This window comes from Porites lutea, chromosome 10 (genome assembly GCF_958299795.1).
Source record: "Porites lutea chromosome 10, jaPorLute2.1, whole genome shotgun sequence".
In the NCBI taxonomy this organism is placed as follows: domain Eukaryota; kingdom Metazoa; phylum Cnidaria; class Anthozoa; order Scleractinia; family Poritidae; genus Porites; species Porites lutea.
Window position 1 is genome coordinate 6,301,468 of NC_133210.1, and position 16,784 is coordinate 6,318,251.

The following is a 16,784-nucleotide window of genomic DNA, read 5'->3' on the forward strand; positions in this document are numbered from 1 at the left end:
TTTAATTTCCATTTCGCTGACACCGCTTTAGTAGAAATCTCTGTTTAGTCGTTTTCGTCGACAAAACGAATAGCAATATCGCTCTCCTCGTCTTCCGTCATTTTTTTCAGCTTCAATTCGTGAAGGAGAAAGAGCTGGCTTATTGTGAAGTCTAAGGAACTCGCGGAGGAAGCAAAGAGGGTGTTTGGAGAGGAAGTCAACATAACGACTGAAGGTCAGCGCCATCTGACTACAGCTATTCCCCTAGAAACTTCACTTGCCCTTCAGGCAAGTTCTGAACAGAATTCACTAGCCCAATAGCAAAATCCACTAGCCCTGGGCTATCAGACACTACTTTCTTTGAACGCAGGGGCATGTGTAGAGTATTTTTTTGAAAGTAAATTGTATTAGTTATCCTAGATTGACTTGCTTGCAAATTAATGAATTCAAATGTTCAGTCATCTTGTGTAAAACAAATTGAAACAGAATAACAATAGAAATGTGGTGGTGGTGGTGGTGGCGGAGGGAAAACAATAGAAATGTGGCGGTGGTGGTGGTGGTGGTGGAGGGAAAACAATAGAAATGTGGCGGTGGTGGTGGTGGCGGTGGAGGGAAAACAATAGAAATGTGGCGGTGGTGGTGGTGGTGGTGGAGGGAAAACAATAGAAATGAGGAGGAGGGGGAGGGAAAAATAAGAATAAAAAAATTGCGGAAGGAAAAAAACAAAATTGTGAAAAGGAGAGGGGTAAGTAAGACATTGTTTGCAGTGTAAAAAAGAGCTATTTGCCTTTTCCCTCATTAATATGCACGATTTGCCCGCCAAAAATCAGTGAACGGGAACTAGGACAATCACAGCAGCAGCAAATAGGACAAGAGCTAGTTTGTCTTTGCCCTCATTAATATGCACGATTTGCCCGCCAAAAGTCAGTGAACCGGAACTAGGACAATCACAGCAGCAGGAAATAGGACTTGCATAATTACATTACGCCTCCGTGATTTTAAGTCACAGACAAGTTTGACTTTGCTCCTCAGACAGTATGAATTAACCAATAAAAACGTTTATTATATCTAACTAACCAATCGAAAACGAAGACGTTTATCGACCTTAAAGTAACTAGAAATCCTAAACCAACTAAAAATAGCACATGACCTTATCTTAATGAGATTCCTGTTTCCTGACTCGACGCGCACGACTTACACGCGAGATCTCCACGCGCGCCCAGGGAAAAAACACAGGCTAAAAAGGTGCCCTTTCTGCCCTTTCTTCCCGATCTGCCCTTGAAAATCAACAATAAATTCTAAATTTTTCGTTCTATTTCCGATAACTCGTGGACTTGAGTTAACAACTATGACATCATAGTACCCCGGAATACATATGACATCATCTTCCGAAAATATCTAAAACTTGTCAAACTGGTTATACCAACCATGACCGCCACAAAATAAAAATAGCACATGACCTTATCTTTATGAGATTCCTGCGCATTTTATTCATGAGATCAAGACAATAGCCTATGACGTCATCGGCGTTAATGTATTCCTGCTCACGCTAATGAGATTCCTGCTCATAAAAACGGCCTAACCGGTGCGCCCTATACTACTCCCTTGTGTCTTTCTTCCCTTCCTGTTCCTCCAAAGTTTAATAATTTCGCTCCCAATATTGTGCATCCTCAAAGCACCACTACATTTGGGATAAGCAGGTTAAAACCGGTCAATTAAAGGCTATCAAAATCTATTGTTTCTATGATGTTAAAAATACAATAAAAGGGACGATAATGAGAATCCACCGCATTTTGTTCATGAGATAAAGACGAAAAGCTATGACATCATCGACGTTAATGTAGTACGTTCATGTTCTTATTGGGGAGATTCCTGCCCAAAGAAAGGTTAATTCGCGCCCTGTACTACTTTTCTAACGGGAGAAAAGCCTTGACCCCGCATCGACAGTTAGAACTGACAGAAATTACGGGGAAGAGGCACTCAAGAGTTATATTCGAGGAGGCTCCACTGAGGTGTCCGACCCCTTACCCTTTTACATGCCATTTTTGGGATAAAAGGTATCTCTCTTAGGGCTCCTATTGATAACAGATATACTTTTAAGTATTCTGAAGGGATTACCCTAGTTATAAAGGTTTACTATACTATACTTTCACGTAATCTACTCTGTATCATACCTGGATATAAGGAATACTATGTTCACATTAAATAACTTCTAGCGATGTAAATTTACTGAAATGACACTACTAGAGGTAACCATGAAATAGTTGGCCTAACGATATCTATGTCAGTGGCCTTTGTTGGCGAGTCGCCCCGTATTAGGCCCACTTATACAGCGCACTGTTGATATTGTATTTGTTAGAATTAGTTAAACGATTTGCAACTGCTAGGTAAGTATGCCCTTTGTTTTGAAATGACGTTATACCAAAAGCTCCCTGGGTTGGAATTTCTTGATATTCAATGAACTGTTCCTGAGAAACTCGATATACCACTGACATGGTGTTGTACCCGTTGTCGTCATCATAGTAACTAGCCACACCCAGAAAACGTTGACCGCACATCATAAAAGGATGCAAGCTGGCTGCTCCACGAGGGGGAATGGACTGAAATAGAACAAAATTACTGCCATTCCACTTGTAAATGGGAGAATTGATATTGTGTTGCACACCGTGTCTGTAGTTTGCAAACGCGAGAAAAGTAGAACCGTTGTCACTGAATGACTTCACATCTAGGGCTCCATATGTCTGAAAAGACTGCAGATTGACAAATTGCCGCCCTGACCACTTGAACACAGCTGACTGAACTGAATACTGCTTTTGTGTGGTACCATGGTTTGCAAATGCAATGAAAGTTTCATTGCTGATTACAAAGGTCTCACTACTAACAGCCCCCTCGGTTGGTATGTCTTGAATCTTTTCAAATTTATTACTGCTCCATTTGTAGATGAATGAGTTGATACTGTGCGAGGACCCATCATAATAATTTGAAATGGCAAGAAACTGCCCATTTGTTATTTCGAAGAAGTCAAAGCTGTGTGCTCCAAATGTTTCAATACTTTGAAAGACGACGAATTGTTCCTGACTCAGACTCCACTGGTAAATAACTGAATTCTGTCGGTACGAAGTTGCATCATAATGATTTGCGACAGCCAGGTAATGTTGATCACCAATTTTAAAATATTCCATGTCAATGCCTCCATGTGTGCCTAAAGGCTGATATAGGAAAAAAATTCCAGTGGAATCGTTCCGTTTGTAGATGAAAGAGTCGGTGTTATATCTTTCGGTATCACTAAAAAAGTTTGCGAAGGCGAGAAACCGATTTCCATTGATAGTGAAGTGTTCGACATCAGACCCTCCTCTGGTTGGAAGATCTTGTTTTTTTTCAAAGTGGTGAAATTTTTGTGAACAGTCTTGCAAGAAAAAATAAATGATTGTGGGTTAATAAAGGATTCACTACAATCAACGCAATGTGCATTGGTGACCTTGCTCCATCTAGCATTTTCAGTTCAGCTTTTATTTCAACATTAGGACCATTTATACGAGGAAAAATAAGACGCGTCTTACATAAGACGGGAACTTTCCCTATAAACGGCACATTTCGTCTAAAATAAGACGCGGCTTAGCTAAGACGCGTCTTATTAGATAAGACATGCTCGTATAAATGGTACAGCTCGCGTCTTATTTAAGACAGGTCTTATTTTTCCTCGTATAAATGGCCCTATTGTTTCTTCAAGAGCACTAAGTAGTAGTTTCCTATCAGGAGTATTTCTTTTACGGTCAGAAGTTTTACGCCAAAACAATGTAAGTGCGTTGTCCATTCGTTTGCTGTATTTCATTTTTGCTGTGTTTCTTTTGCGCTCGCAGTATTTCCGAAGTTTTATTTTCACCTTGTGTTTCAGTTTAAACCACAACACAGCACAACTCAATTAACACATCAAATACAGCAAATTACGGTACAACGGACCTAATGTCAGTCATGTCTTTGAGGTCAATAAACTACCATCTTGTTTATTGCTGAAACTCTCGAGGACTCCAATCGGAATAAACTTGTGCGTCTATTGTTTGCGCTGATCGGTAAAAGAAGTCGCCTTACGGCAGCTATACACTATTTGTAGTTTTGTTTTCCATTTTTGATGTCGGAATCTAGATTCTGTCGTTTTCCACTGAATTTTGTCTGGCTAGTTTTCTACTTTTCAGAAAAGGTTGTCAATGATTGCATTTAAGCTTAAGTTTTAATAGCTTTCAATGAGGATGCCAATATACCGAGCTAGGACTCGAACCAGGACTTCGAGCCAGGACTCGACAATTTTTCGCTCTCCCACCATTTTGACTTCCTGCAAGTCCCATGACCATTAAGAGGAGGGTTTTCGTGGCAATCATGGAAGGAAAGCTCGAGTTAGGGTTAGGGCCGGGGTTAGGGTTAGGTTAAGTTAGGTTAGGATTAAGAAGTTACCAGTTAGGTTAGGAATCCTTTTTGTTGCTTTCATTTTACTTTTTTAAAGCTAATAATTTTTATTTATTTATAGTCAAAACCTTAATATTGGTATCTGTAATTAGCTCCTTTTATAAAGCCGTGTGCAGTTTCCATCCTAAAGTAATTATTTAGGCGAAGAAAATCTTTGCTGTTTTTTTTTTTCCTGTGGCTTTTAATATCAAGTTCGTAAATTCTTTTGTCTTTGTTTGACACTCAGATTATGAATTGTCTACCAAGACACAAAAGCCTTTCTTTATTCTGAAAGAGCTCAGAGTTGAATTGTGATGATATTAATTACAAGCTAAAAATCACGTTGTATGTTTTGTTTTGGTTTGCAATCGATCCCGCGCTTCATCAACACGAACGCGTTCTACTCCAACGTACATAGGTTGGAGGCTGAAGTAAAATTTTCCAGAAACTTTTAAATGTCAGTAGGAAAAAAATAAAAATGTTATTCACCGGCCTTGGTCGATCCGTATTGGGAAAAACTGTGCCCACGGTCTGAGTACCTCCCTCGGCCTACGGCCCAGGTAGGTACTCAAGACCTCGGGCAGTTTCTCCAAATACGGATCGACCAAGGCCGGTGAATTACATTTTTATTTTTTTCCTACTGAACTCAATTAACACATCAAATACAGCAAATTACGGTACATCGGCCCTAATGGCAGTCGAGTCTTTGGGGTCAATAGTCTACCATCTTGCTTATTGTTGTAACCCTCGAGTACTCAAATCGGAATAAACTTGTTCGTCTATTGTTTGCGCTGATCGGTAAAAGAAGTCGCCTTACGGCAGCTATACACTATTTGTAGTTTTGTTTTCCATTTTTGATGTCTGAATCTAGATTCTGTCGTTTTTCACTGAATTTTGTCGCGCTAGTTTTCTACTTTTCAGAAAAGATTGTCAATGATTGCATTTAAGCTTAAGTTTTAAAAGCTTTCAATCAGGAAATTTTCGACGAGCACTCCCGTCACTTTTATAGGCGAGTTATTTCGGGTTCAAAGGGCTGATCGTTGTAGAAAATCAACCAAACAAGCTGTACTGAATTTGATGGAGAATTGAGAAATAAACAGAGGCCAACACTCGAAGGGATTGATTAGAAGTATGGTCGATTTAATCAGCGAAGAATATATGGAATATAAACGTGTGTGACCTCTGAATCGAACCTCCTTTTCTGGAGACTCTAGACGTTACCAATTTTATGCACTTGCTGGTCCCGTAAACACCGCCGCGACACAAATTAAAAAAAAAAGAATTACACGATTACGGACACCACATACCAAGACGGTTTACACAAGCAGATGTAAAAGCAACGACAAAGCTCATGCACTTATGGTCTATTTGCCTAGGTTTTTATTTTTTCCCCGACCTCTCTGGTTCGAATGAATTCGGTGTCCCGTTCAAATTTGCACATGCGACCCGACTGGCACTCGCCCGTTAGTATGTGACGTAACACTGGCAGTGATGAATCAGTCACAGACAAACACATGAAAACAATAGAGCTGGCCCCTCCCTCCGGGTCATTCCTTTTTCAATATTTCACTAAAAAAAATTAACCTATCTAGATAGCTTTATAAAGAATATTTTTAATACTTCTGCTTTAAAAAGATATGGGTGGTTTTCGCTCCATCACTTCGCTACTCCACAGTACTTTTTCAATCCGTCAAAGAAATTGCTTCCCGCGTGCCGTCGTGATGAAATACAAGTAGTAGACTATGTTGAAACTTAACCTCATTTTGGATTTCCCTTGGATTTCCCGCATACTAATTTGGATTTCCTCCATACTAATTAAGTGCCTTCCTCCATATATAATGAACTGGATAGGTTTACTAATGAGCGTCACTCTACTACAATAGGAACAATAGGCTTGCCTAGACTTGCCCGGGCTCTTTTAACCCCTATTGGATAGTAAACAATCTATTATATGTTTAAAATAAAAGCGGGCTCTCCGTTCAGCATATTACTCTTGCAATCGGTTTGCTAAGGAAAAAAGTCTTATTACCACCAATATTTTCTAAAACATCGCTTCAAACATGCAAGTCGAATCGAGCGCTTCACCTGTGCTGACTGAAGATAAAGCCAGTTCCTTACCCGGCCAGTTCTGCCCAGGGCGGATAAAGGTTGGGTGGTGAAACGAGCACGTCCGAGCAAAAAGGTGTGATGCAGTGGACTGGGACTCTGCTTAGAAATGTCGCTTGTTTTCGACTTCGGTCAGGGCTTGCGATGTGGTTTGTCCATTAGGCACTGCCGCTGTCACTGAATTATGGCGGTTTGATTTGTTTTCTTGCACTTCTTCCTCGTTCCTTTGTGCTAGTACGCTGTCTCCGAGAGACAAATGTTGCAATTTTTTGCGGAAGGGTTAATTGGAGTAGACAAACATCTCTTTCAAAGGGTTTCTCTTATTACTTCCATGACTCTACCACTGAATTATATTTTCGTTCTACTACTCGCCAACGTCGATGTTATTCCAAACAAAAACAACTAAGTTCTGTCTAAAACACGGAGGAAAATCTCATCCATGTCATCTATGGCAAAACTAAAAGACAGCAGATCGTGTTTCATTACTAGATGACGTGTATTTTATAAATGCGTGAAGCTCGTGCAAGGTGAAATTATGCAAATTTCAATGACCATCATCCTTCTTTTTAATTTTGAAAAAAACATCTCATACGTCTTTCCGTTTCTTCGAAACTTCAAAATTAGTTTCCCCTCAGTTTTTACTGTTACCTTGTTTTGTTTTAGAGAGAAAAACGGAGAAAAAACCTTACAACTAACCTCAATAAATTTTGTTTACGAGCGGTTGCGGGAATTGCGACGCATTGCCCGAATCGCCATGGCGTGTTGCACCCGAGAAGCAAAGTTTGAAGCAGTACCACACCACTATATCAAAATACATCAATCTAACTTTTTGTTATGTTATATAAAATTTATTCTCCTTTAACATATGTAAAAATTGAGGTTAAGAAGTGTTAAGCTTTTGCAAACGAAACGGCTTAAGACGATTGGGTGATATTTAATGGAAGGAGGAGGTATTCAACACTTTCAAATTAAACTCAAATTTTGGCATTATACGACCAACAAGTTTGACTTATAGGCATACAGAGACAAACATATGAAACTGTTTATTGATATTGTTATGAAACGAACTTATCTATTTAACATTGTAGCCTGAAATTACAGAAAGAAATTAGGATTTCCGGTTTGCAAAAACGAAAATTTCGCCGGCCTTCAAGCGCACCAGAAGCGCGGAAGGAGCGCTCGTGCCAGTCCTACTCCGTATCACACATTAAATGAAGAGGGAGCGCTCGTTCCACCGCCCAACATTTATTCGCCCTGGTTCTGCCCGTTTCATCCCCGCTCAAAGTTGGAATTGGTAGAAAACGCGCAAGGATTTTGCTATGCGTAGTGCCCCGAGAAAATGTGTTTTATGTTTGCCCCTGCTTCAGATTGGAAAGAGGACATAGAGTGGATCGCGCAATCATACACAATCTGATGTGAAAAAATATGCAGCTCAGTTGGTCTGTGATTGTTCTAACAAGCTAGCATTGAGAAAAAGTAAACAGCCTTGGAGCCAGGATCGAATGTTTCTGACATGCTACAAAAAAGAGTGTAGATTTTTCCTGTGGATAGACCAGCCATGGTATCAAGGATCGGCTCTCGTATTCACCTCAGCCACGGGTCACAAGACTCCAACATTATGGGGAGATAAAGGAGAAGTTTGAAAAACATCGCCAAGAGGTTAAACAGAAAGCATTTATCCAACACCGGCGCCATACACGCAAATGTGACAAAGGCTTTGAAATGTGTGACAACGGTTTTAACAGTCTAGGAAGTCCCAACATCTTTCATGGGCTTAGATACAGAGAATAGATGCATGAAGTATGGGAATCGTACAAGTTTTATGTCCAAAAAATGAAAGAAGACTCTCGAGACAACCCAGATGCTACACTTTGTTTAGAGAAAGATGATGTACTGCGTCAGGCTTACTACAAGTACGCGAGAGAGGACGGGCATCACCCCGAAAGTTACAGGGTGTTGAAGGTTTTGTATGAAAGACACATTGAAGGCAAACACGTACCTTTTCAACGTTATGTTATCACCCCTGAAAAACGTGAAGAGATTGAAAACGATAAACAGTTACCTTCTTATTCTAGAGCGTTTGCACAAGATGGCAGTGCACATAGCAAAAATCCTTGCGCTTTTTCTATTAATTCCAACGTTGAGCGGGGATGAAACGGGCAGAACTGACCGGGTAAGGAACTGGCTTTATCTTCGGTCAGCACAGGTGAAGCGCTCGATTCGACTTGCATGTTTGAAGCGATGTTTTCAAAAATATTGGTGGTAGTAAGACTTTTTTCCTTAGCAAACCGATTGCAAGAGTAATATGCTGAACGGAGAGCCCGCTTTTATTTCAAACACATAATAGATTGTTTACTATCCAATCGGGGTTAAAAGAGCCCGGGCAAGTCTAGGCAAGCCTATTGTTCCTATTTTGTAGAGTGACGCTCATTAGTAAACCTATCCACTTCATTATATATGGAGGAAGGCACTTAATTAGTATGGAGGAAATCCAAACTAGTATGCGGGAAATCCAAGGGAAATCCAAAATGAGGTTAAGTTTCAACATAGTCTACTACTAGTTCCTCCAACTGGAAAAATGTTTCGCGTTCCCCTGTCAGCAAGCTTTCTCGGGAAGTGGAAGCGGGGGACGCTCCTTGAGTCATCCCACAAATGTAAAAAAGAAAACTTTACCTGAACAATTTCGCCCGTTTCCAGTGAAACCCGGTTTACACTTGCAATTAAAGTGTCCAGCTGTATTTACACAAGTTGCATTTTGGTGGCAATCGTGGCTGCCGTTGTTGCATTCATCGGTATCTAAGTAGCATAGGATCGGACATAGGGAAAAGAGCAAGAAAATGTAAACCTGATGGTTTTAAGATAAACGTCCACATTATGAGTTAAAGGTATTTGTATTTTATTTTATAAGATAAGATAAGATAAGAGAGTGAGGATAAACTTTATGTAGCCATTCTAGCCTAACTCAACAAAAGCTGGGTTTCCATTAGGGGCGTGCAAAACATATAACTAATAAAATAATAATGACAAAATATCAAATTATACAGTCTAAACTAAACGCTACGAAAATTGTAAACTGTAGACTATATTCTATCCATTAAATATTCTAAAAGAAATAAACAGAATCTGACTTAAATTTTATATATGCTATCTAAAAAAATACCAATGAGATATATTCTCCAGCAGTGACCCAAAGGCCATTGGGATTTGATTTCAGTTTTAAATGACGTGACGGTCTCACAATTTCACGTCTTTACCCCTCTTTTGGGCAGAGGAAGGGCAATCTTTTTGGCTTAGTTCCAATATTACGATTACTATTGGTTTATGGGCTTTAATTCTGTAAAGATATTTGATAGTCTGGGGATTGAGGGGATGGAAACTGTGTGTTTGTCTAACTCAATTTCACTGACAGTATCATGCCTCAGAGAGACAAGCTGTTGATTATTACGCCCTGGAATGCTATTGATAATTCTTCACGCTTGCTTTGGATCGCCACGCTCATTTTTAAGTTGATTCTAGCATAATAATTTCATTTTGTCTAGACAGCTGCAACAATATAGATAGTCGTATAAACATGACAACTTTCTTTAATTTTCCAGACATAATTCGACGGTACATCCGTCATCTTCAGTGTTACATATTTTGAAATCGCCGTTGAATTTAAAGCGCGCGATCTAACAAAGTTCGTTACATTGAGTTGTCAATATTTCGTACTAAAACAAAAAAAAAAATTAAATGAGTGACGCTTAGTTCTTTACAGGGAGAGAGTCAGGTTAATGTTTTTTGTTTTAGTACGCAATATTGACAACGCAATGCAATGTAACGAACTTTTTAAGATCGCGGGCGCTTTAAATTCAACGGCGATTTCAAAATATGTAACACTGAAGATGACGGATGTACCGTCGAAACATGTCTGGAAAATTAAAGAAAGTTGTTATGTTTATACGAATTTAAGAGACCAATTGTTATCCTCGGTTCTCTTTATCGTTTATCCTAGCTAGACGATCTCGCTCCCTCATTTGTTGCGTAATCTTACTATTTACTTAGGGGAGACTGGATAGTTTGTTCCTGACCGGCTTTTTTCGAATTAGGGCGTTTCTATCCAAAACTTCTAGAAACATTATTTTCCAACAGATCCGCATTGCATCAACGACATTTTTAAGATTTAGAGGTTCGCAGGTTTTTTTTAATTTTTTTTTATCTCAAATCCTGAATTTTTCTGAAGTTTCTAATTCCAATTTATTTCATTGTGTTGGATTTTTGAACCAAGTAAACTAGACGATCGTGATCACAAAAACTATAAAATACTAAAAATAACAACTCCAAGATTTCATTATCCCATGTTCGATATTTTAAAATTCTGACACGACTCCGAGGTTTAGAGTCAAAATTGCAAATATTTCACGACTTCATTGTCTCGCATTTCCCATAAGAGACTTAGGGCCTGTTTACAAGGAGAGAGGGTTACCCTTGTGCTAGGACTACCCTAGCAAGCGGGTTAAAGTTAGCTCTGGTTTACAAGCAACCTCCTCCCCAGGGCGCTTTTCCCTGGCTTTGGAGGTCTGGCGGCCTCCAATGCCAGGGAAAAGCGCCCTGGGGACGAGGTTGGTTTACAAGCAAATTTCACAGGTAGGGTTACCCTGTCACCCGGGTCAACTTTACAAGCTTTGCTGACGTGTTACGTCATGCGTGCATTCTTTGTAACGGTACAAAATTTGAAATAATGTTGAAGTTCTCTATGGAAAACACGTTAAATTCACGAAGAAAGGGAAAATACTATCATCGTAGACAGAAAATAACTACTTATTATTCAGATGTTTATAATTAAGCTCAGAAATTGGATAATACCGTTCAAATTGGTACGATTACTGGTCATGCATGACGGCGGAACTACCCGGGTAGGCGAGTTATCCCTAGCTGAGCGTTTACAAGGCAGGTAGGGTAAACCTCTTGCCAGGGTAACCCTAGCACTCAGGTAGGGTTACCCTAGCGCTAGGGTAACCGTACCTACCTTGTAAACACGTCGTGTAAAAAAAAGAAGAAATATGCGAGTGCTAGGGTAACCCTCTTGCTAGAGCAACCCTAGCACCAGGGTTATCCTCCCTCCTTGTAAACAGGGCCTTAAGCACAAAGAAAACTAAATCTAATGAAGAAAAATGACCAGAAAGCCCCTGAGTCATATAAGAATTTTAATGTATCGAACGTGGGCTACTGTTACCCTGACAAAGGCGGCCATTTCCTGTGAATCCTGCCTGACAACTGCAATTAAAGTGTCCAGCGGCATTTACACAAATTGCATGCTGATGGCAATCATGGCTGCCGTTGATGCATTCATCGATATCTGAATAACACAGGGAGCAAAAAACAAAAGAAAATGAATTTTTCGTTTTTCTTCCATTGCGCAGATCAGTGGCCGTTTGGAGTAAATAATGGTTTACAAAGTTTGCTACTGAAATGCTTAACATGCTCATTTTTTCTTGTCGACGGTTGTTGTAAAATCGCCAATGAAGCGTTAGCTTCCCCTCCACTTTTTCCGAAGGAAAGACAACTATGACGAGTGTCTCTTCAGCCTTTTTCTCGTAAGTTACTAGGAGTCCCTCCACTTGTAAAAAATAATGTTCCGCGTTCTTGGCATCACGCAAAATGCATTTTGGTGGCAATCATGGCTACCGCTGCTGCATTCATCGATATCTGATCGGCGAGTAACAGAAGGAAAACAAGGAAAAAATAAATCCAGTAGTTTCAAGATGGAGGCAAAAGAGCAGATTATGGAATAAAAGGTTTTTTTTTACCCTGACACAGACGACCATTTCCTGTGAATCCTGTTTGACAGCTGCAATTAAAATGTCCAGAGGTATTTATACATTTTGCATTTTGATGGCAATCATGGCTTCCGATGCTGCATTCATCGATATCTAAATCATATGAAGAGCAAAAAAGTTAATCTGATACTTTTTACATCAAAGTAAACGTGTTGTTGATTGCACACTTGGTCGTTACCTGTGAACCATTGCTGATGCGGTCCGTAATTTCAATACCGGAAGGGTTTTTGTACAAATTACAGTTTGGAGGCAATCATGGCCTCCGCTGCTTGACGCCGTTCAGTTTATCAAATCAAAAGGACACAAAAGGTAATTTATACGGGGGCACATCAAGCTTTTCCAGTTAACCTTGGAAGCTAGTTGTTATTGTTTTGACCTGCGCCTTCGTGCAACTTGCATTTTATTGGAAATCATTGCTGTCGTTGTTATATTTACTAGAAGAATCAACAGGCGAGGTTTAATGTTAAAATTCCCACCCTACAAACTGATTAGCCTGTTTTTGTTTCCCCTTCAGTGGGGTGTTTAAAGGCTTTGTTATTCATTGCATATTGTTACCAGCAATATGACCTGTCACAATCAGTTTCTCCACTATACCTGTTTCACAGTGCTCTCCTGTGTATCCCGATGTACATACACAAAGATACTTCTTGTCAGTAAACCCAAGGAGACATTTGGCGTTGTTCCAGCAAGGATTGATGCAGCATAGATTCTGTGAGAAGAGAACACGTTTTCTCTTAGGGTAGCAATGAATTCAGTTGTGAATTGGCTCCAACGAGAGAGAAAAGAGAAGTAACAAAGCCAAAATGTCTTGGAGATAGATTGTTATTGTAGGAATACCACACAACTTGCATCACCGCCGGCTTTGCGAGCCCGGTGCTTTTCAGGCTGAAAGAGCAGTGTTTAGCCACCCACGCAGACTTCCCTTTGGCTTCGACAAGCGTTCGTCGTGTAGGGAAGAAACGCGTGACGAAGCCCTTAGAAGGTTTGTCTGGGGGGCTGCAGTGTGCGTTCTGTTTTTTTGTCGCCTGCCGGAAGGAAGAAGGAGACAAGGCAACCGATTAATGTCTCCGCCTAATGGCGCGATTATTTGAGCTAAGGTGAGGTCTGTCCCGCAGCTGCTTTGCAGCATAATCTTCTGACCAGTTTTTGCTGAGATCCTGTTTGGTGTTTCTGCCTGGGTTTAAAACAACTGGGCAAAAGAACGCTTGACCAACTATGTCATAAGGATACGGTAAAATTCCGAAAATAAGTATCATGTATAAGCCCCTCCAAAAGCCCCCCAAACTCGTAACGCACAATAGAACCTCCATTAAAGGGCCCCTCCGGAAATTGACGAAATTCGGTTCGGAAGCTTGGGTTATTTTATTTAGCTGACATGTTCATAAGTAATCTTAAAACTAAATTTATTAGTTCTTTACAGAATGGTTTCAAATACAAAAAGAATTCATAAATCCTTTTAAAGAAATTTTCCCATAATAGCTAAACAAGTGCCTTGAAAAGTGTAATTTGTCGGCAAGGAAAAATGACATTTGCGTGCCAAATTTTGTCGTTGGCAGCAGTAAATGAGTTTTTAAAAAATCCATCATTTTAATTTTGTGCTCAATGATCTCACTGCTTTCGTATATACTAAAACAATTATTCACCTCAGTGTCAGCGGCCAGTGGGGGACATTTACCACCACTCACCACCTCCACTTCAGTGAATAATTGTTTATATCAGCAAAACAACAACTTTGCACACGCATCACTCTTTCAGTTTTGAACATTTTTTAGCCGACTACAACGTGAAAATGCCTTATTAAGTCACGTTTTATCGAGAACGGGAACACAAGACAACAACTTTTTTTCTTGAACTTTGATGCAGTCCTTTAGAATTCAACTCCAAAAACATTTGCCAACATTTGACGAATTAGACCAGATGGAAGAAGCGCGATAAAGTTTGAGGAAACGCGATTTCACTTTTTAAGTGACGTTTTCGTAGCCGTCGCCGTGGTTGTTGCTTAAGCTCCCTAATTATAGTAATCTGGCGATGCATTTTTTTATGAATTCAGTAGAAGTGAAAAAAAGTTTGAGCTTTTAAAAGAGATAGCAAATGGCTTGACATAGCCCCTTTGATAACCGTTAAACTTATTATCATTGGATGCAAATTTTCCTCCTTTTCATTGGCCGAAAGCCCACCACGTGACCTACAAATAACTGCCTACAAAAAATAGTCTGCTCAAAGACATGCGTAATGTCGTCTAAATGTGTTTGGCTTTACAAATAATATACACTGGCTGCCATAGGCTTTTCATGCGCGGTTTCCGGTCTCGGCCGAAGACGTGTCGGCCTCCTGCCCAACGAAGCTTCTCGTCGCATACGATAAACAAAACTCCAGTACCCGGGGCACAAATAATATTCTGCTCATGCGTAAACGAAACCACGGTTCTTTCTCCTTCTTACGATCGCTCTTGCGTGAAAAATGGCAGATCGCTCCGCTTCCCGAAGATATTAAAAAAACAAATTTGGTGATCGAATGATAAAACAGTTATTGAACTCGGTTATCGCAAAATAGCGTTATTTGCCAGTGTCTCCCAGATCAAAATGAATAGGCCATTTCCGATTTCCCCTGGGCCTCTGTATCAACTTTGACATGGAAATGATTTTTCATTTTCATGCAAAATTACTCATTGTCACAAGAAAGGTTGTGCATTTGGCCTCATTTAGTGGCCTATTGTTTGCCTTAGTCTTCGGCTTGGCAAATAATTGATCTGCTCGCCACTAACAGATCACGATATTTTGCTCAACCTCGTCCAATAATTGTTAAATATCACCATACGTGCTAGCAAAAACAGCATCACGACACGACCTTGAAATCAATTACCTCTGTTCCTCTATATGTCCAGCCGTGTCTTGGTTGAAGATCTTTAGGGTGATGCCAATGATCAGAGTTACTTAACTCACATATCACTTTGTCGTTCATTGGTGGACCAACATTGATCGATACACATTCACTCTCCATGACGCATCGATGCTCGCACGATGCGTATATTCCAATGGAAAGATTTAACAACACGTGGTCCTTGAAATAATATCCACTTTCTGGAGGTATAAACTGGACCCGTCGGCATCCACCTACAAAAATAATTCAATTCTTTGTTGTAGATTTGCCCCTTGAACATGATGAAACTAACTGTAGTTAGATTGTTATAAGAAAAAAGCCCCAAAAGACATAAGGATCAATCACTCTGACCCGGGCTGAGACAGAAAGGTACGATATTGCTCGCTTTTCTAAGGTGACCACTAAAGCTTTGGCATCGGGAACAAGCTTTCAGTAGTCAAATGAATTAGGCGAGAGCAAAATTGAAGGCGAACTTTGATCCGGGTCAAGAGGTGTGACCGTAAGTCCGGGAACTTGAATGAAACGAGTGTAAGATAAAAGTCAAGAGCTGTCTATCTGCCAATAGGCTGAGGTTTTCCGGAGTATTTAATGATATTTAGCTTGTGTTAAACGTGAGAAGATTATGCGTGGTTGTGGACAATCGTATCAGTGCCGCGAAAGTGTGTGATTGTGTGATTTTCGCATGATGTTGACAGGAAGAACTCAGGTATGTGGTCGCGTGGTTGAGGTGTTACACCAAAATATTCTGTGCCAGCCATAAAAACGTTTGGTCGGCGTTTAGCTTAGCTGATTTTGCCTTGAAAAACCAATCCTCGACTCAGGAAAATTGGATCTAGGTTTTTTTGAGCGGACTCTTGGCTTTGAACCATTTAGGCCGGTTTTGGCAGATAAAAAGATAGTGATGTTTCAATCAGTTTGTTGTCTATTCCATGCGAAATCCTGTCATAAATCGGAACGCGAAAAAAGTAGTATTTTGCTAGGCTATTTAAGTTGATAAGTAAGCCTTAACCAGGCACTTTTTGGCTGCAGTTCACGCAACCTAAAAATTTCTAGACTGAAATGACACCGGTTTGAAACTTCACGGAGTCGGATTACTGAATAAACGTTCTAACATTTGCATCATTTTAAATTTGGAGTCGTTGAAATGCTTCTAGTGACCACTAACTTACTACCCGACGTCAGGTAAAGGCTTAAAATCGGCCTTTGAATGATTATTCATTTTTTTAAGGTGCCAAGTAGTAGAATGAGTTGATTTTTCGCTTACTCGGTTTTCCGCAAAAATCCAGGTATAAATTGCACATAAATCACAAAGGAGCAACTCTAAATTCGTTAAAAATCAGTGAAATGTCTCTTATCATTCCCTCATGCATGCATGTTCTTTGTCGGCAAGCTCATTTGGTAAAAAGAGCACTTTTCTAGGTATGATTATCCTCATATTCTTCGCATGTGCTCTAAGTCATTATGGAGAGAGGAGAGGCTACCATGTGACATTGAAATATCAGGCAAAACCCAGAAAAATGCCTGAAAAGTGTTTGTCACTTTAAAGTGCCACTCGAATCT

The 16,784-nt window shown here is 40.0% G+C and overlaps 1 protein-coding gene across 1 annotated transcript in view; it reads right to left on the bottom strand.

Annotated features, from left to right (window-relative positions):
• The window catches only part of LOC140949429 (uncharacterized), a 41,468-nt gene extending 26,017 nt beyond the window's left edge, over nt 1-15,451 (bottom strand). The window contains exon 1 of the mRNA XM_073398590.1: nt 15,207-15,451. Within this exon, the coding sequence (XP_073254691.1) occupies nt 15,207-15,344 (138 nt within the window). The 5' untranslated portion in view covers nt 15,345-15,451. The remainder of the gene's footprint in view (nt 1-15,206) is intronic.
• Nucleotides 15,452-16,784: the final 1,333 nt, after the last annotated feature.